General features: G+C 46.0%; 1 protein-coding gene across 1 annotated transcript; it reads left to right on the forward strand.

The window, feature by feature from the left end:
* The first annotated feature begins 1014 nt into the window (after window positions 1–1014).
* TNFSF8 (TNF superfamily member 8) lies at window positions 1015–27431 on the forward strand. The gene is made up of 4 exons (XM_026002823.2): window positions 1015–2000; window positions 11867–11909; window positions 24103–24174; window positions 25611–27431. The coding sequence occupies exons 1-4, from the start codon at window positions 1806–1808 to the stop codon at window positions 26003–26005; spliced, it is 705 nt and encodes a 234-aa protein (XP_025858608.1). The 5' UTR covers window positions 1015–1805; the 3' UTR covers window positions 26006–27431.
* The last annotated feature ends 554 nt before the right edge of the window (window positions 27432–27985 follow it).

Here is a 27985-nt window from a genome sequence, read left to right on the forward strand (position 1 = left end):
TTGGGCGGGGAGGGTGAGACGGAAGGACTTGCACAAGGACCCAAGGCTGAGAGTGGGCATGGCTGAGACCAGACCTCAGGTTTTCAGCCTTCAAGCACAGTGGCGATTGAATAATTTAACACGGGGCAGTGGGCGCCGACAGCTATGGCTGCCACCCAGGTGACTTCATGGATCAACATGATGGATGACAATGAACAGACACGGTGGATGGCAGAACCTGAGTCTCAAGTCAGCCACTTGCGAGTGATTTTAGACCAGAAAGAGAAGGAAAACATACATCTTAGAGAGTCTCTATTGAGTTCTCAACTTGCCTGCTTTGATGAAGCAAGTTGCCATGTGAGAGAGGCCAGTGTGGTAAGGGACTGAGAGTAGCCCCTCCGGTCAACACCTAGTGAGGAACTGAGACACTCACTCAAACAGCCACAAAGAACTGAAAACTGCCAACAACTACTTAGTGCACTTGAAAGTGGATCCTTTCCCAGTGCAACCTTCAGAGAAGATGACAGGTCCTGGACTGACACCTTGATTGCAGCTTTGTGAGAGACTATGAAGCAAAGGAGCCGGCTAAGCTGTGCCTGGATTCCTGACCCACAGCGACTGTGAGATAATAAATGTGTGCTTAAAAAAAAAGAAAGAAAAGAAAAGAAAAAAAAAAAAAGCATGAGCCGTCCTCATGCTCTCTGAGCCTCAATATTGCCATGTGTGAAAAGCCAGTGTTAGGTGCATCAGAGGGCAGAGGGGAGGGTGGAGTGAGGCAAGGTGTGAAGTGCACCTGGCACTAGCACTGTGCCTGAGATCGCAGAGCTTCGGCTGCAATAGTCTCTCTCTCACACACACACACACACACAGACACACACACACACACCGTGCATAAGACACACAACACACGCCACACATCACGTAGGTGCACCACACGCGAGCATACCACACGCCCACCATGCACACGCCCACAGAACACACCCCCCACGCTCTGCACCAGGCTGCTTCCCCACCCCCATCACCACCACCACCGCCAGTCCCTTCCCTTTTCTGCAACTGGGCAGGCGAGCCCAGGTTTATCTGCGGGGCTGACCCCTCCCAATAGGGCCGGCAGGAATTTTTGTTGAAAAGATCAGCATTTCCAGATTCCTGCTCTCTTGACATTTGCCCCCACATCTCCTACTGCGGTGGGCTCGCCCCCCTTTGGCCCCATGGCCACGCTTGTGGGCGCTTCCTTCCCAGGCAGCTGGAAGGATCTCCAGTTTCCAGCAGGAGCTGATCCGATCAAACCGAACCCTCTGGAGTCATCCCAGCCCAGTGCGAGGACGCCAGCTCCCCCCAGGCCCAGCGCAGAGACATTTTCTGACGAGGTCCTCTGAGCTGCAGGCCTCGCTGAAGACAAGATGCGGCTTCTCAAGCAGGAAGGCGTTTTGTGGCTGAGTCTAAGTGAAACAGAAGTCGCTTTGTGCACTCTCTCTCTCTCTCTCTCTCTCTCACACACACACACACACACACACACCCCCCAGAGTAGGGAAACCGTCATTTTCCTTCTCGCCCTCTGACATCAACCACCTTCTCTGTAGCTACAGTTTCTCTGCCCTCAAATTCATCCCTGGCAATGAAAAATGAGCCTCTCCCCCACCCTTGCTGCTGTCTTTCGCCTCACGCCCCCAGAGAAGAGTTTCTTCGCGTGGCAGCTGGTGAAGGTTTTTTTCCACGTCACATGATCCAGGATGCAGGGGGAGAATCCTTCTTGGAACAGAGATGGGCTCAGAAGTGAATCAGATGAGGAGAGATAAGGTGTGCTGTGGGAAGACTATATAAGAATGGACCCAGGGCTGCAGCAAGCACTCAACCGAATGGCCCCTTCTCAAGACACAGCCATGCATGTGCCAGCAGGCTCTGTCGCCAGCCACTTGGGAACCACAAGCCGTGGTTATTTCTACTTCACCACCACGGCGCTGGCTCTGTGTCTCATCTTTGCTGTGGCAACCATCATGATGTTGGTAGTTCAGAAGACGGTAAGTGGACTTCTGGTCACCTTTTTTCTGATTTGCGTTCAGTGTTCCCCAGAGAGGAGGGCTTGAGAAAAAAACTAAAAAAGTAGCTGAGGAGAAGAAGAAGAAGAAGAAAGAAAGAAAGAAAGAAAGAAAGAAAGAAAGAAAGAAAAAAAAAAAACCCCAACACCTGATACATATATCATGTAGAAAGAGGGAGAAAAGAAACAGGAACTCAACTCTCTGAAATAATTTGGCTTTTAAGAGAAAATGTGTTCAGCCGTCACCTCAAAAGTTTGCAGACTCACATGGGCCAGAAGGAGACAGGAGCTATTAGTATTAAGAAATTAAGATTTAAATTTTTTGCTGGGCCAGAGATGGGTATCTGAGAAGGAAGCGATAAGGAAATCTGATAACACATTCACACGACTCGTTACCATGTCTTCTTCAAGGTTCTCTATTCTCAGTCCAAACCGTGTTGAGTTCTCCGGGGCCTCCTCTGTTGCCAAGAGCTTTCTCAACAAGGAGCTAGGCTTCAGTGGCCCAGGTGTATAAGAGAAGGAGCAAGACAGGAGACCAGGCTTAGGTCCTTAGAGCTAATTAAAACCTACAAGGCAAGTGGAGGCTTCCTCCTGAGCCACTGCTTGGAAGAGTTTAGGATGTCACGAGAAACCCAGAGCACGAGGGCAGAACATAGAAATATTTGTAATGCCTGTTGCCTCTGAGACTGCTCAGAATACTAAAGCTACAAGCAACTATGGGTACCCACTGTAGAGGCAAACATCTCAGGAAATTGGCTTTGTTTGGAGGAAATGGTAAGATTTGTTGCAAAAACAGAAGAGACAAAGGAGGGCACTTCTTCATATTTTAGGAAATTGGTGTTTACGGAGAATCCGGCCAGTGTGCATTTTGTAGAAAATACCATATTGGTGGTATATTTCGCTCATGCATTTTTTGAATGAAGAGAAGTTTTTGTTATTTTGGTAATTTGAGAACTTGACCCCCCTCGTGCCCTGCCAAGGTGAGAATGTTTCTACTTATTCTTTCAGAGCTCCCGTTTTTCTTACAATCCTGCAAGATTTCCGTTTCCCTGCAGTTGTCTTAGGTTGAATGTTCTATACCTCATGGATTGCTGAATGGAACTAGGTTTTAAGAGATTTGGGTATCTGTTTCTCAAGGGTCATCAGCTTTGAAGTTTAAATGAAGCTTTGAGGCTCATATCTCCATAAAAGTGAAAGAAAACAGAGTTACTAACATTTGATTTAGATCGTAAGGTTTATAAAATGCATCCTGGAATGAGTTCATCCATGTCTACTAAGAATAATACTTTTGGAAATATTCTAGGGCATTTTTTTTTTTTTGGTAGAGGCTAGATCATTTCTGTAATTCTAATTTGAAGTAAACCAGAAGTATATCATTTTATAGCAATGGCCAAGGAAACTGAAGTGGTCTTTAAGAAGTTTCTTCAGTTAAATGTTGCATCTAGAACTACTAGGAAAGAGAAGGAAGGAAGGGAAGGGAAAGAAAATGAAAGGAAAGAAGAAGGGAAGGAAGGTATTGGGGGTGATGGTGAACTCTAAAGCTGGAGAGAGCTCTAGAAGTGTCCTTATGCAATTCCGTTCTTTCCAGAAAGGAACTAGAGTGGATCTTTCTGGCCCACTTTTTTATGTGTGGAAAAGCAGGAACAGAAAGGAGAAGGGGCTTGAACTAAGTCATCCTGAGAAAGTGATAGAGTCAAGACTGTGCTCGATTGTTTAATGAGAACAGCACTCCCTTTACCAATACAGGCAGCCACAGAAGCACTTCGAAATTTTGTTCCTGCTCCTCTTTCAGGAGCTTTATCTCCTTGTGCATCCATTTCCTTGACTCACTTCTCATATGAGGATATGAAAAGATTCACTTCACAATCTGATTATATGGTTTGGTGGGCTGTGGTTTCTTTAGTCTGGGAGATATCAGTTACTTGCTTAAAAGCTAAGGCTTGTCATGCTAATTGTGATATTAAATGTGCAGTGTTTTATACTACACAATAAGCTATCATTTCCAATAAATTATTCAGACACTAACTATCCTAAGAGCTAAGAAGAGTTATCCCCTTGGGTTATCAAGGAAGGCTTTCTGCAGGAAGAGGGAACGCAGGCTGACGTTAGGAATTTAGATAAATGGAAAGACTCTAATAACAGGACCCCTGGTAAAGAAATCAATGGGATAGGCCTGAGAAACTTAAACTCACATCCCAACTATCAAAAAAATGGAATGGGTCGGCGGCTACATAGCACTCTGTGTGAGGTCGGAAGGGGGCAGGGATAGAGTACCATGAGAATGGTTTTACAGCCTAAGAAGTCACAGTTCTAGGTAAGAAGCACATGAACAGATAAGTCTTAAAATATAATAAAACAAGATAAGTCATAACATATAATAAGTGATGGAAGGTTGTTACATAGAGTTTTCATGACACCACAAATGAAGGAGACAGAGTGTTTTTCCAGGTTTCAGAAAAACTTCACTGGAGATTGGAATTCCAGATTGGCTTGAGAAATTTGAAGCAGGTAGGGAAGAGGAATCAGAGGAGAGTGCACCCCTGGCCAATGGTACAGGGTAAACAAAGTGATGGAAGAGAGAAGACACAGGGCCTGTAGGAAAAACCAACAAGGATTGCCTTGAGATTTGGCCTGAAGATCAAAAAACTCCAAGGTCAGACTCCCTGTGGGAGACAAAGAAGAAACTTAGGTTTCAATCTCAAATGTTTATTGGGCATCTTACCTGTTTCTAAGCAATGGGGATACAGCTTGAACAAAGCCAACAAAATCCCTGCTTTTGTGTTGCTTATAGAACTTATCATGTAGTAATGTCTTTAGAGTCCCTGTGGTAGTTTTCCTTAATTTACAGTTAAACCAGTATACTTATTATAAAATATTCTATTCATATGGTTTGAGAAAAGTAAACAGTAAATAAGGGAAAAGAAATTAAAACTCACTCACACCCTGCCCGCCCAATCACCATTCCCTCTTCCCTAAGGCAACCACCACTAACAGACTCTTCCATGTCCTTTGAAAAAATACACAGAAATTTGTGTCTCTGTAAATATATAGTACAACATGTCATTATAGTAGACTCATGTTTTTGAACCTTGCTTTATTGACTTGACAGTGTATCTTGGAGACGCTTCCACACCAACACACGAAAGTCTGTCTCAGTCTTTGGAAGAGTCACATAGTATTGCGTTGTATGACTGCTTCATAATTTATTTTATCTACCTAGTGAAGGACACTTATATTTTTCTCTAGTCACTTTACCCACTGTGCACGTCTGCAAGTATATCTGTGGGATAAATTCCTAGTGATGGGAATAGAATGTATATTTTTCGCTTCAATAAATATCATCAGTCAGCCTCAGCAGAGATTATACCAACATACTCTGGAGGCAGTAAAAGTCCTGCTAACAAAGAAACACCTCTTCACATCCATGTGGAAAGATAGAAAACTGATTTATTAAGTAAGCACAACAGAGTCCATGCGTATCCGTCAGGATGAAATTTCACAAAATTTGTATAGCAAAACAAATGAAAAACAATAAAATTTGTTTTGTTCTGTGACTACCTTCTTATCTCTTCCAGAAACAAAGGGTGATATAAGGAGATGGGCTGTCAGGTTGACAGTAGAGGTGTCATTTCAAGTCTCTAAAGTCTTCAATCTAAGGGCCAATTCTGTAAACCTAGGGACTAGGCTTATCCAGTCCCTGAAGAGATTTATTTACATTCCAAAGGGTTAGAACAAGAGCTCAAGATCCTTAGGTTTTCAAAAAGATCCTTTCTAGAAAGAGAAAGCAGCTGCCTCTTTTCCCTTTATAAGTGAAGGAAATTCCTTTTTTTAAGGACTTTACCACTCTTCACCTCCCCACCAAGAGTGGACTGAGCGTCTGGTTAGGTGTAGAGATTGTTGGTGGTAGTTGTATGGTTTTTGGTTTGCTTTTATGTTCAGATACAATATAGGGGTGAGTTGAAATACCCCATGATGCTTTCTCTCTACCCATAGTAACTGTCTCAATGCATTCAATTTATCAAGTAAAAAAAACCCCACTGAAAGTCTTCACAGGGGCAAGCCCTGTGCTAGGGTAGGAAGGGAGGACCCATGTGCATGGGACAGAATGCCCCATTTTCTGGGGATACTCTAAGCAAGGCCCAAACACCCAAGAGCTCAGGACAGAATGTCACAGAATCCCATAGATGGGAGGGGAGGAAGAGTTTCTGTTTGGGATGAAGGGGGTGGGGGGCTTGCAGAAGTGCTAGAACAGAAGCTGAGCCTCCTCCAAGAATTAGAAGGATGCCCTAGTCCCAAAGTTTTGTTTTGAAAATTTCAAAACCTACAGAAAAATAGAACGTTAAACACCCATATAACCTTTCACCTAAATCAGCTGTATTAACATTTTGCCCTGTTTGTGCTCTTTTTATGTGTATAACAGTAAGGTGTAGACGGCATGGCCTGCATGTGTCTCAGCCTCCATATCCTCCTTCCTGCAATGTCACAGCCAAGAGAGTCGATGTCCATTCAGTGATACCATCTAGTAATAATGTACAGTCTAGTAACAATGCCCACTGCCCCCTTGTCCAAAAATATCTTCCACAGCTCTTGTGCCTTGTTTTGCTTGGGGATCCTGAACCCACACTCAGGTCACACACCACATTTGGTTATGACCGTTTCAGTCTAGAACATTGCTATTTAAAGAGCGGTTCTGGGAGCTTGTTGGAAATACAGAATCCCAGGCCCCATTCTAGACCCATTCAATAAAAATCTGCTTTTTAACAAGCTCCCTGGGTGACTCATAGGCACACTCAAGTTCGAGAATTGATCATCTAACAATTTCTTCTGCCCTTCGTTGTTTATTTCTTAGGACATTGACTTTTTCAAAGGGTCCAGGCCACTGCACTTGTAGAATTGGCCAAGTTTTGGATTTGGCTTAGTGTTTGTTGTGACTACCTTCAGATGAAACTTTTTTGGCAAGAACAGTCCATAGGCAATGCTACATACTTCTTATTGCAGCACACCTAGAGGCATATGTCAACTTGTCCCATTATTGGTGATGATGTTTAGTTACTTGATTAAGGTGATGACCACTGGTGAGCACTTTTTTCTCTCCTACTAATAAGTAATCTGTGGGGTAACACTTTAAAGACACACAAATATCTTTAACTAAGCGGTTTAGGCATTCCTCAATGATCCTTGTCTGAATCAGGAAATGCACCAAGGGATGAAAAATGATGATTGCCTAATCCTATCATTCTTTCTGCATTTATTAACTGGTATTCTTCAGTAGGGAAGAGCTCTCCATTGGAAGGTTGGTGGCAGGTGGAGCTGGGGCAGGGCTTTCCAGGTGAGGCGGAACAGTGAGCAGAAGCACAGCCCAGAAGAAGGCAAGCCCAGGTGTCAGGAGACGAGTAGCAGGGCCAGAACAGAAGTCAGCCCAGATTGCACAGGGAACAGCAGGAAGTAGAGGTAGCTGGGAAGAAGCATTGACAGAGGTAGCCATGCCCCATTCCTTGGGGAAGGAAGACTTTGGATGCTCTGATTGCCTAATGAGTAACGTCTTTCAGCCCTTGCTACTCAAAGTAACATGGCCCGGCAGCACTGGCATCGTCTAAACACTTACTAGAAATGAAAACCCTAAGGATACACCCCATACCTCCAGAACCAGAGTTAGCATTTTAACAGGATCCCTAGTGGAAAGAGCACTGCTTTAAGCCACTCTGGTCCTTTCAGCACTGCTTTAAGCTATCCAAAAAAAAAAAAATCTGCCAAAAAAAATAATTGTCTTTCTCCTGAAGATTTTCTTTGACTTCCATCTACTTTCTCATTGAGTCTCAGAAGAATTTTCTGCCCCAGCTTCATCCTGCCCTACTCTAGAAAGGAAGCATAGCATGGCATTGAAGAATAGTCTTCCAAGTCAAGACACTTGATTTGGATCTTTTCCCTGCTATTCACCATTTATAGGACCTTCTGAAATCGCTAAGCCTTCATCAATCACTAACTCTTGGGGTAAAGACCAAATGAAATAAATGCATGGAAAGCATTTAGCCCTGGAGGACTAAGCACCCTCATGAAGTACTTCCTTATGATTGCTCAAAAGTAAGGGAAGCATTCCTGGCCAAAAGTCTCCATGACCCACCTTATAAGACAAGGTGAGGCCAGCAAGAAACAGGATATGGAATCTCCCTGGCGTATTCCAACCATTAGTTGCCTTTGGCCATTTTCAACCAGAAGGGACATCTTTGAACAAAAGCACAATTGGGAATGCGATTGCTTCCATGCAGCATTGCTCTGTGAAAGGAATGAGTCTTTCAAGGTCTTGGAGCAAATTAAACACATTATCAGGATCAAGAGAATAACCAAAATAGCTATCATTTTTCAAGCACTTGCCAACACGTTATATACAGTATCTTGTTGTGTCTGCAACAAACCAGTGTAGGGAGGTTGTAAGAAATAGTATCTAGGGGGCAGCCCGGGTGGCTCAGTGGTTTAACACCACCTTCAGCCCAGGGCCTGATCCTGGAGACCCGGGATCGAGTCCCATGTCAGGCTTCCTGCATGGAGCCTGCATCTCCCTCTGCCTGTATCTCTGCCTCTCTCTCTCTCTCTCTCTCTCTCTCTCGATCTCTCTCCCATGAATAAATAAATAAAAATCTAAAAAAAAAAAAAGAAAGAAAGAAAGAAATAGTATCTGGGAGGAGTTTGCCTTCCAATCCCAGTGACAAAAGGAAACAGGAAAACAGAGTCGTGGGCAGGCAACATGTTTGGGACTGAGTCATTCCACCTGGGGACAAGCAGGTTAAACGTGATGGTTCCTCCCTCCCTCCACAGAAACATTGTTGGAAATACCCATCAGACACCTGGAGTCTGAAACAAAAGAAGTTCAATGAAGGAAGTACAGCTGATTGTTAGCCATGGAGATAAAGTTTCCTGAGCTACTCAATGGAGCTGAGAATGACAGCCTGGGAGGGTGCATTAGCCTGTGTCTGTGTCCATGTCCATCCTATGTGCAACTGACCTCAAAGCCAAGTTCGCTGAGCAAGATGGTCCATATTTCCCCAGCCAGGACCCAGGTCCCCAGGCAAGACTGGGGAGAGAAAGCTAGGACCGGGAGGCACCTTGCCAAAGAGGAGTTGATAGACAGCACTAGATACTGCCTAGGGCATAAACAACTCCCAGAAAATTGTAAAAGTCACATCTCTTTACACCCTGCCTTTCTACAGAATCCTTCCTATAAATGCAAGGATTGCTAAAGAGAGGGGGGAATGAGCGTCTCCTTCCTTGGCTTCCAAAGCTAGCATCTCTCTTGGGGCAGTAGAAAGAACACCAGAGGATTTCAATCCAGGATCTGCCACTGACTCACGAGTATCTCGATTTCCTCTTCTACTAAATTAGCTTGATGAACTGAAAGACGTCTAGGCTCCTTCTCTGGCTCTGCTTCTCTGAGCTCTTCTACTGTGGGCAGCCAGGGGAGTGAAGGAGCCCTCATCCCAGGAGCTCTCCAAAATAGGAAAAATCACACTTCCATCTTGGATGCCCTGGGCTCTGGGTGAAGGTTTAAGCAACAGGATTCTTTCCTGTACTAAGATGTGTTGTTTTTGGCATACTCCCACCTAAAGTTAGGAAAACAGAAAGCCTTCTAGTGACAGACGGAGGCCTCCTCTGGCCCCCATATAAATGAGGTCCTCCTCCCAGATACTATTTCTTACAACCTTGGCCTACGTTCCGTGGGCCAAGAACCTCAGCGTCACCTGGGAGCTTGTCAGAAATACAGACTCTCAAGCTCCAGATAAACCAGCAGAATCAGAATTTGCATCTTAACCAGCTCCGCAGGTGATGCACATAACGTGTGTAAAAGTTTGAGAAAAAGTTATCTTGAAACTCTCTTCTTTCATCGTCCTCGCCTCAACTTGGAATTCAATGATATACTTATTTGTATATTTTAAGTGCCTGCTCTCATGACTAAACCATAAACTCCACGGGACATCTTCCAGTGACTAAAGTGATTCCTGGCACACACCAGACCAGGTGCTCACTCAATATATGCTGGATGTGTAACCCTCTGGCATTTCCCGGACGGCTCGTGGAGGCTGGGATGGCCGCAGTGGTTCTACGCTGCCAGCCTCCTCTCCCTGTCCATGGATGGATATTTTCCTGGGTGACCGATGAATTTAGCCATCATAGCACCCCATTTAAACATAGATGTTTTCCTCCTATGTGCATTTGCACATCACATCCATTGACGATCATACTTTGTAGCAAATTAGCTGTTCCTTAGATTTTGAAATGCTATTTGCAGTCTTGCAGAGCCAACACAGAGGGGAATTTTGTGATGTCAGGTTTTCCTATGAACTGCATGCGTAATTGAGAGACCACAATGCACAACAAAGTTACTTAGGTTAAGAGCTTTCAACTAAAGCAATAAAATCATAGACTATTAGAGCCGAGAGGAAAGGACCTTCCAAGCCAAGTTCACTCCCTTTGCCCTGAAAAGCTGACGCCCTGAAGTGTATGCTGATTTCTGCTATCTCCAGAGCAGTGCTATGCCAGGGTTTTGTCTTCGGGAGGCTTCCTCAATTCATTACAACATGCCTGAGCTGGAGAAGAGATCCATTTATGAGAAAATGAGCCCTCGGTGGAAGGCAAAGGACAGAGGCCCCCCTGGAAATGGTGGGGTAAAAGGGAAGCTCCAGGTGGTTCTAGGTGTTCAGACCGAACACTTAGGAAGTAAGATTTGCAGAGCTGCTAACTTCTTGCTCTGGAAGAGGTTGAGGAGTTATTTTCACCCATATCAATGTCACTTCTACCTGGGTCTTTATTAATATTTCAATCCAATGCGCTACAGGAGATCCCAACGTGGACAAGTCAAAAGAGAAATAAGATACTTTATTCTTTATTGGCAAGACACCTGAGGTGCACCTCCATGGCTGAGGTGGGGAGAAAGGGGAAGGAGGCTTGGGGTGAAGACATCGGTCTCTGAGGGACTTATTAGGGGTAAAGAGCAGTGCTCCTTCTGTTACCTACTTGCTCAGAGCACCCCAACAAGACTTCCCTAATAGTATCTCTAATCTCCCAGCCCAGGAGGAGGCCCCCTTTCAGAAGACAAGTCACTTCTATCAACTTCTTACTTACCTGCATGAATATTTATATACATATATTTATGTGTATTAGAGAATAAACATAACATGTAATGTGGATTTATAAATACATGATATTCCTTTGAGTTTATATTATATAGTTAAAATTTAGATAGGATAATCATATATACATTCATAATAAAGTCACGAAAGCAGGGAGCCTATTTCATTATTTACGGTATCATCACAATGCTTGGCATACAAGCATTCAATTAATTCAGAATTTCCAACCACAGGAAAGATAGAGATGTACCTTCCCAGGTATGTTTGCCGCATATTTTCACTGTTTGATGAATCAAATATGGAAAAAAACCCACATATGTTTATATATTACACTTGCTTGTTCTTTTGTTGACCGAAGGGGGGAAAATATCAAATGTGGAAGTGAAAACAAAAACCCTGGACAGGGCGATGGGTTGCAGATTCTGGTCCCCTGAGCTGCCACAAACTTTTCCTTTTACCCTGCTCAGCCTCCAGTTCCTCGCCTGTGAAATATGGATAGTGAGCCTCAAATTGTCTCTCTGAGAGGCAAATTATTGGGCCAAGGGATGAGAGGAGCCCAGCGTGAACTAGGTCAGTGAATTAATTCTTTTTAACTGAAGAGTCAAATGGAACATGAAGCCTAAATTGCACAGCACTTGGAGGGCAACCGAAATGGAAAAGAAAATGATGAGTTCTTTCCATTCATGACAATCTCACTCTGCCTCTTTTTTTCTTTCCTCTCTTCCAGGACTCCATTCCCAACCCACCGGGAAAATTTCCCCTTAAAGGAGGTAAGACCTTGGAATTGGGAGTAAATGTACACTGAATCATATGGCATCATAGTGGGTGAACAGCCAGAAGGATCATAGCAGGGCCCAACAGAAAAGTGGGTGGAGGTGAAGGTGGAGGCTGCTCAGGGCTGAGCGGGTGCATCTGGATTCACCCGAGCAGCCTCCCTTGGGCACTCTGGTGCCCGCTGCTCTCCCACTAATGAAGTGGCATAGGCCCTCGCATGGACACGGACAGGAATGCAAAGCGCCGTTGTGTTAAAGAGTTTGAAATCTAGAGTCAGGCAAATGTGGGTATGAATCTTGGCTCTATCCCACCTGGGAGCCTCAGGCTTTTTTACCTGTAAAATGGGAATAATGCTACCTACTTCACGAAGGGATCGGAGAAGCCAATCAGATCTTATCCGTAAATTGCCGGGCTTGGCCACCGGCACATAGCAATCATTAAATAACTGGTAGTAGTCAAAATGCCTGATGAAGGGAGGGTTGTAAGAACCGACCTCGTCCTCACCAGGGGGTGAGGACATTTCCTATCATTGCAGGTACTAGTTAATGCATCGTCTCTATGAGCCCCAGCGGGGATATGCAGAGTTAGCTTAACACTGAGGATGAAAAACTTTGAGATCATGTGGGGAATGTTTTCCTTGCACAGAAGGGGAAAAGTAAGACCCAGTGAAGTGTCATGTCCAAGGTCATGTGGAGCCAAACCCAGAAGCCAGATGTCCTCATGTGTTATCCATTGTTTTTTCCACCCCAGAACATGAACCCACCTCCACCCCGTAAACTTTTGAACCTAGGCAGCATCACAGCGGGATAACCAGACAGCCCAGGGAAAAAAAAGTTAAAAAGAAAGGGTGAGACATCATAGAGCTAGAGACACCAGGGCATCCATGGGCCCGGAGGACACAAGTGTCTGAACACAGCCCCACAAACCAACAGCGTTCCACTTGGAGTTTCCCTCAGGAAGCCTTAGGCATGCCTTTCCTGCTACCTACCACACAGAGAAGGAAAAGCCCCAAACAGACAAGCATTCGGGATCTTTCAAGGAAGACTGATAATTACAGCTTCATCAACAGCATGTTAACCCCGCCTGGAATTATTTCACAAGCGACCTCAATTCCCATAAAGCCTCTGTCGTGCAGGGGAAGCCCTTGGCTCTGAAAACCAGCAGGCACAGCTGTGGGTCCACACATCTTTATTTCTAGGATGAGGTGCGAGGCTGGATTTGGCCTACAGGGCAGACAGAAGTTGAGAGCCTTATTATGGAAATAGCACAGGCTCTGGAGTCAGGACGTGGGGCAACGTTCTCGCGGAGCCTTGCAGGAAACCCGGGCACACTGAGTCACTGTCCGTTTTCCTCCTCTGCTCCGTCCATTCCACCACCGCATCCACTGGGGTTTTCCGAGTAAGACCAGAACTTCTCACCTCTTGAGAGAGAGGGGGAGAGGCCGTCTTGGACGGGAACAGGATTCAATGACAAGGGTAGTTTTGAGGAGACAATGGGACCCCTGCCGTTCTGGATCACAGGTCCTCCACCTGTAGAGCCCAGCCTTCACCGGGCTCTCGCTGCTGGCTCTGTCCCTATGACGGTTTTCACCAGCCCAGCCTGAAATAGAAAAGAGAAGGACAAGGGAGCCCTTCTTCCCACGGCCACCTATTTTCAACACAAGGGGCACCCCTCTCCTCTGAGAGCACATCCTTCCCTAAAGCATAAACACGTCCTTCCTTTTACCACCTGAAGCTGCTGCAGAGGCGAGTTGAGTTCGCTTGCTTTTTGCCCGAGTGATTTTGTTTTGTTTTGTTTAGTTTTCATGGGCACAACAGACAGAAACCGAAAGCCGCCCGCCCTATATTGGTCACTGAATTTTCATTTGGGGGTAAATTTCTCTGGCCCATGAAACCCAGAACTGTGGGAGCCATGGACTAGGCCCCTTATCAAATCCCTTCTTATCTTGCCCGTCACTGCATCAGAGCATGCACTAATCCAAGGCCCACTCAGTCTACAAGTCAATGTTTCTGCAACCGGGTTTTAGAAATGTTAATAATAATCCCCACCGAGGCTAGGAAACTTTTGTCAGGGATCTTCCAGTGCCTTGTCTGGGTTGATCTTAGCCTCCATCCTGTAAGAGAGCAACACAGGGATTAGAGTTTCCAGATGGCAGGTGAGAAGCTGAGGTCCAGGCCATCTAAGTGACTTCCCTAAGCTTAGTCAGCCAAGGAGCTGATGGCAGAGCAGGGGTCAGCAGCCAGGGCTCCTCTCTGTTCCCTGCATGATGTGCTTCGGCCGTGCAATGCGAGCCACCAGCTGCGACGTGCTCCCTGGCCGTCCCCTGTTTGCAACGCGCACCTACCTTGCCCTCAACCACAGGCAAACTGTAGACACGGCACTAGGGTGAGGTCGGAAGCAGTACTACCATGGAGCTGTGTTTCTCTGGGCAAGTCTTTCCTCGTCCTAACAGCAAGGTTCCACTAAAATGAAATGAGAGGGGCCTAACAGCTTGGACACTTCACGATGCTCCAATTCTTTTGTTTAAGGTGTGAATATAGAAGAAAACAAATCTAACCATCACCTTGAGGAAGTCTGTAGCCACAGCCCCCTTCCCCAGCAAGCCCCCCGTAAGCAGATACAGGCAGCAGGTTGCCCCTTTTAAAAAGCCATTGTGAGACACCTGGCAGAGGGGAGCCACCTCCCAGAAACCCCTGGAGGAAGCTCCAGAGGTAGCATGTGATTTGTCACTTGGGGGAGGGGGGCGGAGGGGACAAGGGCAGGAGCCAGACACTTTCTAGGGAGCCCTCTGTCATGAGCTAATGCAAACTGTACATCCTCAGCAGGAAGCCGGCCGCAGCCCGGAGTCTGGGAAGCAGAGCCAGGTACACACACACTCGGGTATCAACCTAGATGACACATAGCTGCAGGATAACCTTTGGAAAACCAGGCTTTTTTTTTTTTTTTTTTTTGTAATGAAAGGATTTCTTAGTCCCAACATAAGCTTCCCATTCTGGCCGGGAGACTGGTCACCAGCAGAATGCCACCTCACACTCATTCCACGGGGCTGAGGCCACGGTGGGCCATTCTGGGGGTTCAGCAGGGACTGTGGGCCAGGAAGACCATGGGGAGGAGAACCTGCCCCACATCCTTCTCCTCTCATCTAGAAAATGGAGTTTTTCTATTTGTTTGTTTTTAAGATTCTATTTATTTATTCATGAGAGAGCCAGAGACACAGGCAGAGGGAGAAGCAGGCTCCTTGCAGGAAGCCCGATGCGGGACTCGATCCAAGGACCCCGGGGTCACGCCCTAAGTCAATGGCAGACGCTCAACGCCTGAGCCACCCAGGCACCCCTAGAAAACCATTATAAATGGTTAATAAGGACCTCCCCACCCAGATCCACCACGAGGGTGACAGGGGACAGCCAACACGACCTTTGTCTCTACCTGGCTGAGCCTACATCCTTGGGACACAAGAGCCACTCTGTTCTTTCATCTCCAAATGAAACGACTCTGCCCTACCCCACAAGGGGTGAGCAAGCAAGGGGGGGCTCTGGGGAGAGCCTGGGCTTCCTGCTGCTTCTCCTCACTTCTTATTCTGATTTTCTGCTTCTGCCGCACTTTGACTCTCCCACGCGCCCACGGTATGTGGCACTTCTGCCCAAGTCACAGAACGCAGGCCCCCCTGCCTTGACCCCCCAGGGCCCCCACAGCACCCGCCCCCTGCGCAGGGCCGGGTTTGGTGTGACTTAGGGTGTCTTAGGGTCCCGGAGAAGGCGGTAGGGCGGCGCATTCCATCCCGGGCCTGCCTTGTAAGACTTCTGTCACTGCAGCCCCTGGGACTGTCTCGAGGGACAGCCCTCCGCCCTGGGGTTCAGCCCCCGGCCCATGGGCTCCCCTACTCTCCTCCTACCTGTCTTCCCCAGCCCCAGCCCCTCTCCTCACACACTCTGCCTTTATTTTATAAAACGGGTTTGGCCACCTCGGTGTGTGGGCCTGGGCCTTCCCAACATCCCAACCACTGAATGACGGTCCTTCCCGCACCACAGGATTTCTGTAGACAACTTTTCAGCCGGTTTGTCTTGTCTTCCCCACTACATGTGTACGAGGCTCTAGGGGGGTGAAAACAGCAGATGCCAAGGGGCACCCACCTGTGCCCGGTGCTGGGCTGAGTGCTCAGACTCCCCGGCAGTCCTCACAACATGCCCCAAGGATATTACTCTCCCTGTGTGACGGGGACCGAATCTGGAGCACAGAGAGGTTACTGACTTGCCCAAGCTTGCACAGCTGGTAAGAAATGGGGCAAGACCTCAAGATCCAGGCTGAGTCGCCCTGGAGCACTTTTGCTTCTCCTGGACGATGTTGCCAGATGCTCAGTAAAACACCGCTGTGGTCCCTCCAGTTGGTTCTCCAAGGCCGGGCACACTTCCAACCCTATGGCTTCCTGGGCACCCGCTCCCACAGCTCTTTGTTTTCTTGTTCTGGAGCTCTGCAGCGGTGGGGGGGGGGGGGTGTAAACAGCCCGTGGCAGGGGGTCTGGACTCCGAAAGTTAAGCCCTAGCTTTGAGGTTGAGGCATCATGAGGCCGGAGGACTCCTTTTTGGCCTTTCCTGAGCATGTCATGGGGCCCCAGTTTCCTGGAGGTCCCGAAGTGGGGGAGGAGGGGACCAGTGGACAGACCACATGTGGGTCCTGCAGCCCCTTTGGCACATTCTTGGCCCTCCTCTGAGCACCTTCTCCCGAATCCAGTACCCAGCTGGAGACAGGGGGGCGCAAAGACAGAGAATCGGGTTGGACTTTGGAATACCTACGTTCCCATCCTGGGACTTGAAACAATGCATTCTCCCTCTCGGGGGCTGGAGTTTCCTACTGTCTAAAATATCAAGAGTGAGGGGAGCAAGCCAGACGGCCTGACCCTGGCGCGGATCTTGCTTCGAGTACGACACTCCTGGGATTAGGCAAGGGGACCGCTTAACCATCCTGGCAATCTAGGATTGCCCTCTCCACTCCCTCTGCCCAAAAGAAAATGTGGGCATTAAAGAAGCTCAAGTAAGGTTGGCTCTCCACCGTACCTAGTGAACCCGCCCACAGACGGGCAATATCCCTGCTGTCGTGTGGCCGTGTGCGATCCAGAGGCCGCAGCTCCACCGGGACGCCGCGCTGGCAGCAGCAGAGGCAGGTAGCAAAGGAGCAGCCCCCGCACCCCCAGAATAGCTGAAAGTAGCAGAGCCCTCACTTCTATCTGATAGATTGTTCTGGTTCTCCATTGCCCAATTCAACAGTTGCCATGTGCCTTTTTTTTTTTTTTTTTTGACTTTTCCCAGCAAGAGGGGGTACTTCTTCTGCTCAGGGGGCAAATTGCTTTTCAGATAGTCACAGGCCTTAAAGAGCCTATTTGCTTCTCCATGTGCTTTAAACACACGCAAAGCCCACTTTTACACTGACTCTCTCTTAAGGCAGAGCTAACAGGAGTCCGGAATCTCTCCACAAGAAATAAGCTAGAAAACGGGCCACTCAGAATTAAGTGGAATAGAGTCCTGCAGGGGCCATCCAGAGTGCCAAAGCAACCCGTATGTAATCCGTGTCCCCCGATGCCAGGGAAAGGGACGGGGGAAAAAGAGACGGGAGCAGAGGAAAACATACTCAGATCGCTGAGAAACATATTAAAATTTATACTTGAATTTAGCACACACAAGCTGCTCTAAATCTAGAAGAAATCCCCATCTTTCCAATACATCGGGGAAAGAAAAAAAAAAAAAGAAAGAGAGGTAGGGGAAGGAAGGAGGGACAGAGGGAGAAAAGGAAGGACAGAGAGAGAAAGCGGAATGTGGATGATGTATTTCACTCAATCTTCTGGATGTCGCCTGCGTTGGCTTGAATTTCTACAGGCCCAGCAGCACGAGCCCTGGACCTGGGAATGGGAGCCAACCATCACCTAGCATCTTTTGGGTGCTGGGCACCAAGCTGCTTGCTAGGTATTATCTCATCTGACCTTCCAGAAATTCTTCAAGGAAGATTGTTACTATCCTCACTTTGGGGAGGATTCAAAGAGGCTGGGTGACTTAACGCAAAGACACACAACTCAGCGAAGAGCAGAGATAGAACGTGAACCCAAGCTTGTTTGATCCTAAGCCTGACTTCCTAAGTGTGTATCATACCTCAGCATCTAGAATAGCTAGGAGGTTTAAAAAAAAAAAACTTAAAATGTTAGCAGCTTAAAAAAAAAAAATGTTAGCAGCTTTTACCATGTAAAAATCAGATTCACTTTGCCTTTTGAATTATATACTCTCTATAGCTTCTTAACTACCTGCATTTAGATTAAGTGAATTCCAAAAAGTCAGATAGGTTTAGCTTACATACTGCCACGGCTCAGGATTGAGAAGACTCCAAAATTCTAAAAAAGCTGTCAAGAAATTCAAGTGAATTCCAGCTTGACCTCAATTTGTACCTACTGGTCACGTTCTATGTGCTTAACACTGAGCACCCGGGGATGAGTATTTTCCCCAAGTGCTGTTTGTAAATCCGGAGTCACCTCGTTGTCCTTTGTTTAACAAATAACCCACCTTGGAGTCCTTCTACCACTAGTTGGCTTTGTGGCATCAAGGGAATGGTCAAGTTGAAGACAGCTCAAATGACCCTTAGGTTGAGGATTCACTTTAATTCCCAATCCTGCTGATAATGGAGCGACTGTCCCCTAGATGTCACTGTTGGGACTCTCCTGGATATTCCACCAGAAGAAGGGACTGCCGGGACCTTGGTAGATACCGTCATTAAGATAATTCCTCTCCTTCTTGAATGGCTTAAAATATTTTCAACAGTTGGAAGGAGCATTCTACACACACTTCCGGAAGCCTTCAGGTGGCCTCAAACATTCAGGCACATAGTTGAGAAACTTCAGTCTATCAGACAATGCCCTGAACTTTGCTTTAATGAGCATTTCTTCAGCCAGCTGGCTCTGCTAGGTGGCATGGCTAAGCTGTCTACTATAAGATGGAAAAGGGGAGTAGGGGAAGAAGGGGATACTATTTCCTGAATATCTCCTCTAAGCCACATGCTACGTTGGCTACTTTACATCCATTGCATCTTTGCAACAACCATTCATTTGGGTTGATTATTATCATCTGAATTTACAGGTATGCACTAACTGGGGGTCAGTAAGGAGAAGTGACAGCTAAAAGCCTTGACCAGGTGCTCTTTTTTAAAAGATATATTGTGTCTGTCTTGTCCTAATACCAACCTGGAAGGTACCTGGCACTCTGACCACATACCATCTGGCCAGAATGGTTGGTGTGGTTTGTTTTGCCACCTTGGGCATTGTTGCATCTTGATGAAGCCTAATCAAGGCGTATGACTTATGACTTGGCAGGGTTCGGCACATGGTCCTGAAGTCACCTGCTGGCATTCTTCTGCAAGAGGAAGCCAGAAGGCTCATTAGTGCTCTTTTCCCAGCACCTCCAGCTGTCACGTCAGTTTTTAGTCCAGTGTGTATGGTGACTGCAAACCCACTTCATCCTACATTTAACCCTCCCTCCTCCATGGAAAGACTAATGGAAGACAGAGCCCTGGACTAGGAGTCAGGAGACATTTGCTCTGGACCCAGCTCTACCACTAATCTATAGTGACATCTTGGGCCAGACCTTCAGTTCCTCTGGGTTCAGTGTCCCCACTCATAGAACAGGGTCTTGGTTAAGTTGGCATCAAAGGCCCTTTCAAGTCCCACATCTTGAGATCCCAAGGCAAGGGCCAGTCTTTAGGTTGCCATTATGCTGATTTCTAAAACATTCTGTTTTCTTTTTTTTTTTTAACATTTTATTTATTTGAGATAGAGAGACAGAGCATGAGTGGGGTGGGAGGGGCAGAGGGAGAAACAGACAACCCCTGCCCCCAAGCAGGGAGCCCAACCCAGGACCCAGAGATCATGACATGATCTGAGCTGACGGCAGCTACTTAACCGACTGAGCCACCCTGGTGCCCCTAGAACATGATCTATTCAACTACCTAAGCAACATTTCTCTCTCCCTAGCTCTCCTGTGAAACTGGACAAGAGGGTTTCATTGGCACATACTTCTCTCCAGGCTTCCAAACAATGCCCAGAAAAGTTTAACGATCCTAGAGGAGGCCAAGTTTAGGCTTTTAAATCTTGCCCATATAAAGGCCTTGGTCTTTAGAAAAATTCAGAGTACTTAAGTTGATTGAAAGATGGAATACCCCCATAGAAGGGGTAAGGTGTTCAGACTCTAGTCTACCTCTGTCGCTAATTCATGGGGTGACCTAGGGCTAGTCGGCCATGAGGGTAACACTGGGGAGCACATGTGTTATATGTTTACCAAGACTGGACCATGTAACCTCTCAAGTAACTTCCATTTCTACAAACCATGCAAATTCTCATAGAATCAGGCTGCTCATAACTTAGATTGTCCCCAGATCTAAAATGTCCTCTTCTACCACTGCAGGTGTCTGGAAATCTAAATGTGTGAAGATAGTCCCCTAGATGGGATAGAGCAACATGCCCACTAAGACAGACAGTTGGAACGGGGACTGACTTTCCCCCTGCTGCAGCAAGCCTGGCCACGTATAGCTGAGTCTACACGGCCTGCTACAATAAACTACAAGGGCCCCTCTAGATCATCAAATCCCCACTGCTTTTCATCTATCTAAGGACACTAGGGCCCAGAGAGGGGAAATTCCCAGATTCTAACTCCCATGCCGTCAACTCAGCCGTGACTTGCAAACGGTTCTTATTTCCGCCACCTGAGCAGTCAGTTCTTCAAACTAAGACCCACCCCCCTCCCACCCTAGACATCGAATTCATCTTGGAAATGAATGCAACAGGGGTGTTTTGCTCCCCCTACTCCCAGGATTCAAAAATTCCAGGGACATCAGAGGGTTCCAGCTGCAGGTAGCACTACCTATTTGTAAATCACTCCTTCCTGTCTTCATAACCAAAAAAGAAAGTCATATCATGGACACACAGGGTGATGACACATGGCTGGCAAAATGCCCATCTGGCTATTGATAAGAGCCTCATGACCCTCAAAACAGCCCAGTGCATGCTTGAATAGCGCTAACTGGTCAAATATTTGCGCTGGGTGTGTCCTTAGAGAAGGTCTTACCATTGCCTCATTTGAGAAATGGGGACAAGGACAATGTTAGTTATGAGCTGAGTGCGTCACCTCTTCAAACTTCCACATAGAGCCTTGGTGTCTGGGCCCCACCGAGCAGACTGCACCACCTTCCTGCTGAGAGCCTGTCAGATGTGAAGGGCCAACAACCATGCCCTCTTCTAGGCTCCTCTCCACATTCAACTGCCCCCTTCCACCCACAGCTTCTCCAGCGTCCCTTTCCCAGGCCCTTTCCTTCAGGAAGTTCTAGCAACACCATTCTCAGAGAGGGTTGCCCATGTTTTTCCTTTTGCTTGAAACCATCTAAAAGTTTCTTAAAGAAAAACTAAAGTACACCTTGCCATTTGACTTCAGGAAACACAAATGCTTCAGAATGAGTGTTATGTTGGTTGGGTTTTTTTTTCCGTCCTTGGGTTTCTCAGAATTACAGCTGAGGTCAACCAACCAAACATACAAAGACCAAAGGGGAAAGAAAAAACAGAATGTGTATGTGTGAGAGGCAAGCCCCAGCTTGTACTTCTCTAGCCGCCTGTTTACAGAAGCTCACCTGACAGATGCCACCACAAGTGACATGATGTGAGGGGGCCTCCAACCAATGAGCAGAGCCTGTTCTTGGCATGATGTGTTGGCCTCAGCCCAGGGCATGAGTCTTGTCCTCTCCTTTAATCTAAGCTAACCTGAAGAACTATGGGAAAATGAGGCTGAGTGTTATTCCAGCCCTAAGGGGAAAGGCAAGACAAGCATCCCCATTCACCTCACTCATACCAGAACCCACCTGACCTCCATGGAGGGAAGTAAGAGGGAGAGACTGGATGATTCAATTCAACAAACATTTACAGAGCATCTCCCGGCCTGAGCAGTGGGGATATATAAATAATTGTCTCTGCCCTGAGGGTTCACAGTCTAATGGAGGAGGCAAATAGGCAAACAGAAGGAAGGTCAGAGATGACTTCAAGGCCATGCTTTAAGTAAGGAATAACTTTCCCAGTGCAAGGGGGATTCCAGGTGCTGAGGCAAATTAACATGTGTGTTTGGAGGCACCACGGCTCCCAAACACCAATACAGCCATCAGTACCCGGCCCTGGGCATTCAAGTCAGACAGCCTGAGTTTGAATCTCACTCTACCACTGACTACCTGTGCAAATGTGAATGAGTAATGAACCTTTTAAAGCCTCGGTTTCCTTATGTGCAAGACAGAAATCACTGTAGTACCTTTCTCATGCGGTGGTTGTAGGAATTAAGTGAAAGACTGGCTTCAGCATGCCTCACAGAGTACCTGGGAAATCGCCATCCCTCAGTATGTATCAGCTCTTATTATTGTCTGCACTATTGCTACTACTACTATCGGGATCATGAGCACAAGGGAAAGAGGGATGGTGGAGGTGAGACTGGAGAATGCAGAAGGGACAGAAGAGTAGGGACCAAGAACACCTGTGGAGGATCTTGGCCCCAATCCAGCAGGCACAGCAAGGTCAGAAAGGGACTCCCAGCAGAGAAGAGACACGGCCAGGTATGCCTCGCTGCATTTTTTTTTTTCTGATTCAATGTTTCACATCCCCAAAAAAGGGGACGCTGGCCAGGGGGACTCTCCTAACAGCACTCACAGTGCATTAGAAAGTAAGCAGCCCTCATGTTGTAACTCTGATTCTAACACCTCAAGAGTGAGGGCTGTGGCTGAAACAGGCAGGACAAGAATGCCAGGTAAAGAGATGGGATCAAAAGAATGGCAGCTGGCCTACCAGCCCTCATCACCAAGGAGACCTTTGGGCCAGAGCGTCTTTATGGGTTGAGGGCAGACAAGGATGAAAACTGCCTCCTGGTTCTGCAGGGGTTGCTGCGAGCAGTGAGCTTGTTCAGACAGCAGAGGGAACTGTTCACTTAACTTCCAACCTCTTCAAGGCTCCACGGGGAAGTGAGGAAGGCCAGGAGGGATTTCCTCAGGCCTGGGGCAGACAGGCAAACGGGGGGATATTGTGAGCCCAACAGATACCCCTCGGAGATCCAGTGAGCAAACACATCAGAGTGTGGCTGCTTCAACTGAACAGGCCCATGGCGGCCTAGACTCTGATGGATGGATTGAATGGTCACTCTGATGCCATCATCGAAGCGATCTCCCAGTTTTATAGATAGGAAACCAACATCCAAAGAGAAGAAGGAATTTTCCCAGAGTAAGTTGAATTCATGAGTCACTACAGGAAATGTATAACTTGGTTCTTCGCATATAAAATTGTTTTTATAATAAGAAGCTGCTAAGCCAGCATCACTGGTGAATATATTAAAAATATTTTTATTTCGTAAATACCATAATGACAAAAACACTGTCTTTTTCCCCTGCCAAGGAAGCTCCAGATAGCAGCCTTCCTGCTTAGATCTCTATAATCCTATATCCTCTTAAAATTGAGCACAGGAATGTATTTATCACCACTGTCCAGTGAATGGCTTTGTGGAGGAAAACTGGTGCCTGGAATCAGATAGACAGACATGGGGGTGAATCTCAACGTTACCACCAACTTGCTTGACCTCGTATCATTGACTCTATCAAGGCATCAGTTATTCAGAGAACTAGATCAGCAGAAATATGTAAAAGTGCACATATTAGTATCTGGTGCACTCTCCAAGGGAAGATAGCAGTAATTACTATTAGGACAATCATTCTGAGCACCACTGCCTGGCTGAGTGATGTGGGACAATATACTTAATCTGTCTGGTCCCCAGGCTTTTTTTCACCTGTAAAAGGAACTTAATACCATTCTCATAGGGTTGCTGCAAGGATTAAGTGAAGTACATAAAGGAACAAGAAGGGCACCTGACACATATGGGCACTCAGGTCATATTTGGTTTTCTTCCCCCAACTTCTACTCTTTTATAAAAGCCAAGTAGAAGTAACTATTTTAAAAGAATCCTAAAGTACTTGATGGCAAAATGAGAAATAAACAGGTTTCCTTTTAGGCCCCAAATGGAAACAGAACACACTAACTGCCTCCATCAAAGGGTCATGGAAAAAGATCTGGTGTCTCCAAGTCCCCAAAGCAGAGAAAGACATTTAATGTGTGGCCTCCTTTTTTTTTTTTTTTTTTTTTTTTTTTAGGGAATTGCTCAGAGGACATCTCATGTATACTGGAAAAGGCTCCATTCAAGAAGTCATGGGCCTACCTCCAAGGTCAGTAACTGAATCCAGAAACTCTAGCCATATGAGGGCCACTTCCTATGGCCCTTCTGAAGCTTCCAAGCCAGAGATCACGAGTAGAAGCCCATGGCCAAATATGACCTGCAGATGTGGTCTGTAGCCTGCATGCATTTTTTTTATAATTTGAATTTCAAGACCTTAGGGGGAAAGGGGAGGAAGCCACAATACCTCTCCCCTCTCAGCCTTCTTCACTCTTTTGTGTTGCCAACCTGGCCTCTGAAGGTATTCAGTCACCTACAAGTCTGGGGCCAAGGAAAAGCAAGTCTGCTTTTCCTCATGAAAGAGAAGCAGGCTCTTGGTCTCTGCCTCTGTCTAGTTATTCACAAGGAAAACACAAAATTGCCTTGTCCCCAGATTGACAGCTTAATGACCATGCTTGCACGTGGCCTATTTGCATATTGCAGTCTGCTTCAGGTAAGAGGCCCCTTATAAAGGAAACAATGCAAGGCACTTACACTGGGAAAGCCGAGATATGGAGAGGATGGCCAAGATTCTCTGAATAGCCATTCTGCCCATTTTAAAAATTCAATTTTGCTGCTAGATTAGTTCTCTCTCTTCAATTGAATTGCAATGAGGTTTAAAGGGAAGGCATGGAAGCAATTAAAACGAAGGCCAGCTTTCCAGTTCTGAAAGGCACCCTGACTAATCAGTGCTGATTTTCACTTGTTAGGACTCAGAGAGACTTGGCTTTCCACAGGAACATGTCGGCTCACAGAGTCGGCCAATCCTCTGCTTCTCTAAAAATCCCAGCTGGGAAGAGCCCCTTAGTGTACACTTGTACAGTTATGCCTGGCTGCCCTTTTGAAGAGAGAAAGACATTTAAAAATTGAGACGAGAATTTGTTAAAGGATCCATCTTCATGTGAAAATCAACAGACAGATTCTCCTGCACATCTTAATGCCTAATTTGGTTATTAATTGAATAAAACTAAATAAATATCCTATTTCGGATACTTTATGCAATGCCTACCAAAGAGCAATCCCTTAGTGATGAAGCTTTGATTGATTGAATGAATGAATGAATGGTCCAGAACTTGTGGGGACTATAGTCCAGGAGCTCATGGTCTGAAAAGGGAAATAGAATAATTATAACAATAACAGAATACTATAAGGTAACAAATAAGTAGAAAATTATTCTATACGAGGTAGCGGTCCATTACCATGTGTGCTCTGGCCCTCCAGCTTTAAGCATTAGAGAAAAGGAAGAGGGGTGGTTTTTCACCTGTGCCTTGAATATTAAGCAGCACCTAGAATGAGTAATATGGAAGATATTCCAGATGGTTGGAATATCAGGCAATGTTATAGAAAATACAGATCTCGAGTGGGAAACCTTGAATAAAAATTTCACATTTTGCAATCTGCACCTGACATATGTCCAATAATTCTGTCTTTTTGTCCTTCTCTTTCCAGTGTCCAAGCATATAAATAAATCCAAGTTATCTTGGAACAAAGATGGCATTGTCCGTGGAGTCAGATATCAGGATGGGAATCTGGTGATCCAGTTCCCAGGTTGGTATGTCATCATTTGCCAACTGCAATTTCTAGTAAAATGCCCAGAACATTCTGTTGACCTGAAGTTGGAGCTTCTCATCAACAAAGATGTCAAAAAGCAGACGCTGGTTACAGTGTGTGAGTCTGGAGCGCAAACCAAGAACATATACCAAAATCTCTCTCAGTTCTTGCTGGAGCACCTCCAGGTCAACAGCACCATATCAGTCAAGGTGGATAAATTCCAGTATGTGGATACAAACACCTTCCCTCTTGAGAATGTGTTGTCTATCTTCTTATATAGTAGTTCAGACTGAACCATTTCTTCTGGCCTTCAGGAAGAAAGCAACTCTGCCATACAGTACTTCATCCATCCAAACACTTGGGGAAAAAGAAAACTCTAGACCAAGACTGAAACCACAATGGGTATTAAATAATATGCTTCTCCTCTGTCTCTTGGGAAGATATGGGTCCAGGGTTTAAAAAAAAAAAAAAAACAGTTTTGAGTGAAGTGTCTTTCAAATAGAAGGCGGAGAAGCAAGGCAGTATGGTGGGAAAAGCCCCACATGGGTATCAGAAGGGATGGATTTATCCCCTGGCCCATCCACTAACTCACTGTACAACCTGGAACTTTCCCCTCCCTGGAACTCTGGATCCATAACTAAAAAAATGAAGGGGCTGGATTTGAATCTCTCCAAAATCTCTTCCATCTCAGAAGACCAGGATCTTTCACCCCAAATCTGCCAACTAAGATTCCAAGTGGTGTTCTAGAAGCCCCCAACCAAAGGAAAGGCCCTCAACTCACACCAGTGTAAATCCAATGATACTGTTAGGATCTGGCTGCATGTCACCTCAACAGAGTCAGAATTTGGGGATGAGGTTCAGTGTAAATGGTGGGATGTGAACTGTGGGATCTAAAATGTATAAAAGAAAGGACTGTCCAACTGATCATCCAAAATCTGAGAAGCCTCCTGGTATTTGGAAAACCATCTGACCAGGCTTGACTCCATTCAAGTTCAGACTGACAATACATCAACAACAGACAGCTTTCATTTCCTGTAGGGGAGGGCTGTGCATTCAGCAAGCACTCCATCAGCACGCTGACGGTAGTGCGGTGGTCATGGTAATGCGGCCATTTGGTCAGGGATCAGCTACTTTCATTTCTCACATGATCTCTCTCTGCTCCCTGCTTCAAATGTCTCTCAGGAAATCATTTCTGTGGAGGGTTATTAAGGCCCCAAAATGTTGTTGATAAATGATGATGACCCTGCAAATGGTGAGGACTTCTGAGCAATGGAAACCTCCTCTCCTGACTTGGGTAGCCATGAGATTTCTCTAGCTACACCAACCTGCCTTGACATCTGTCCTTTTACAAAGGAGCACCTTACCTGTATAAAAGGACCATTGCCCTTGAAGTATAAAGCTCCAGAGTTTATACTTCAGAAGCAAAAGGGACCCTTGACTGCCATGCAGAAGAAGGGAGTAAAATTTGCGTTTTTTTCTCAAAAAAGGAGGAGGGAAAAGAAAAATGTAGGAAATCAGGAAGGTTTGTCAGAGAAAGACTATAAAAAATTTAAAAGAAGAAAAGAAAAAAAAAACAGCAGTGTTGGTATGGATGAGAAGGACTTGGGAAAATAAAATAACCAGGGGAAAAGTTGAAGTCATTTGCTGAGCAGTGTGCTATGTCAACCTCCTCCGAGGTCTCCTCTATGAAATATTCAGTAAAGTCTACATTTCTCCTAATGCTTTCTATGACTAGATTCTTTGGGAGGAGCGGGCATTGGAAGAAGTGTTCAATTCAGCAAACTAAGTATATGGTAAACACAGAAATAGGTTTTGAGGACCCCAAACTAACAAGTAAGGGAGCACTGGCATTTGAGTTATACCCTAACTCTGAAGGACAAATGAACCTTGCTTAAGCCAACTCATGCGTTCTTGAAAAGGTATCTGCAATCTAAGCTTGTGTACACTAAGCAAATTTTCTACTGTCTCATACTCAAATTTGAGAAAGATTCCATCCCTTCTCTGAGCAGAGGCACCTGACTTTTATTCTTGAGTGGTTCCTACTCTCAGTCTCTGTCAAACAATACTCTGAAAGCCAATAGCTGAAGACACAGGGGGCACAGCATTTAAAGGAGCCTCATAGCAAGACAAACAAGTAAGAGGGAATAATCGCTAGTAACTCCACTGAAAATAATAGGGAGTGGATAAGCTGGAAACCAGGTTCTGTTACTCCCTGAGGGTTAACCAGCCCCTGGGAATGTGATTGCATTTACGCAAGTAAAGTAAATAATTTT

Source organism: Vulpes vulpes, chromosome 12 (genome assembly GCF_048418805.1).
Source record: "Vulpes vulpes isolate BD-2025 chromosome 12, VulVul3, whole genome shotgun sequence".
NCBI lineage: Eukaryota > Metazoa > Chordata > Mammalia > Carnivora > Canidae > Vulpes > Vulpes vulpes.

Coding starts and splice junctions, on each gene's coding strand:
- TNFSF8 (XM_026002823.2), top strand. CDS start 1,806: ATGGACCCAGGGCTGCAGCAAGCACTCAACCGAATGGCCCCTTCTCAA. Junction 2,001..11,866: donor TGTTGGTAGTTCAGAAGACG/GTAAGTGGACTT, acceptor CCTCTCTTCCAG/GACTCCATTCCCAACCCACC. Junction 11,910..24,102: donor AAAATTTCCCCTTAAAGGAG/GTAAGACCTTGG, acceptor TTTTTTTTTTAG/GGAATTGCTCAGAGGACATC.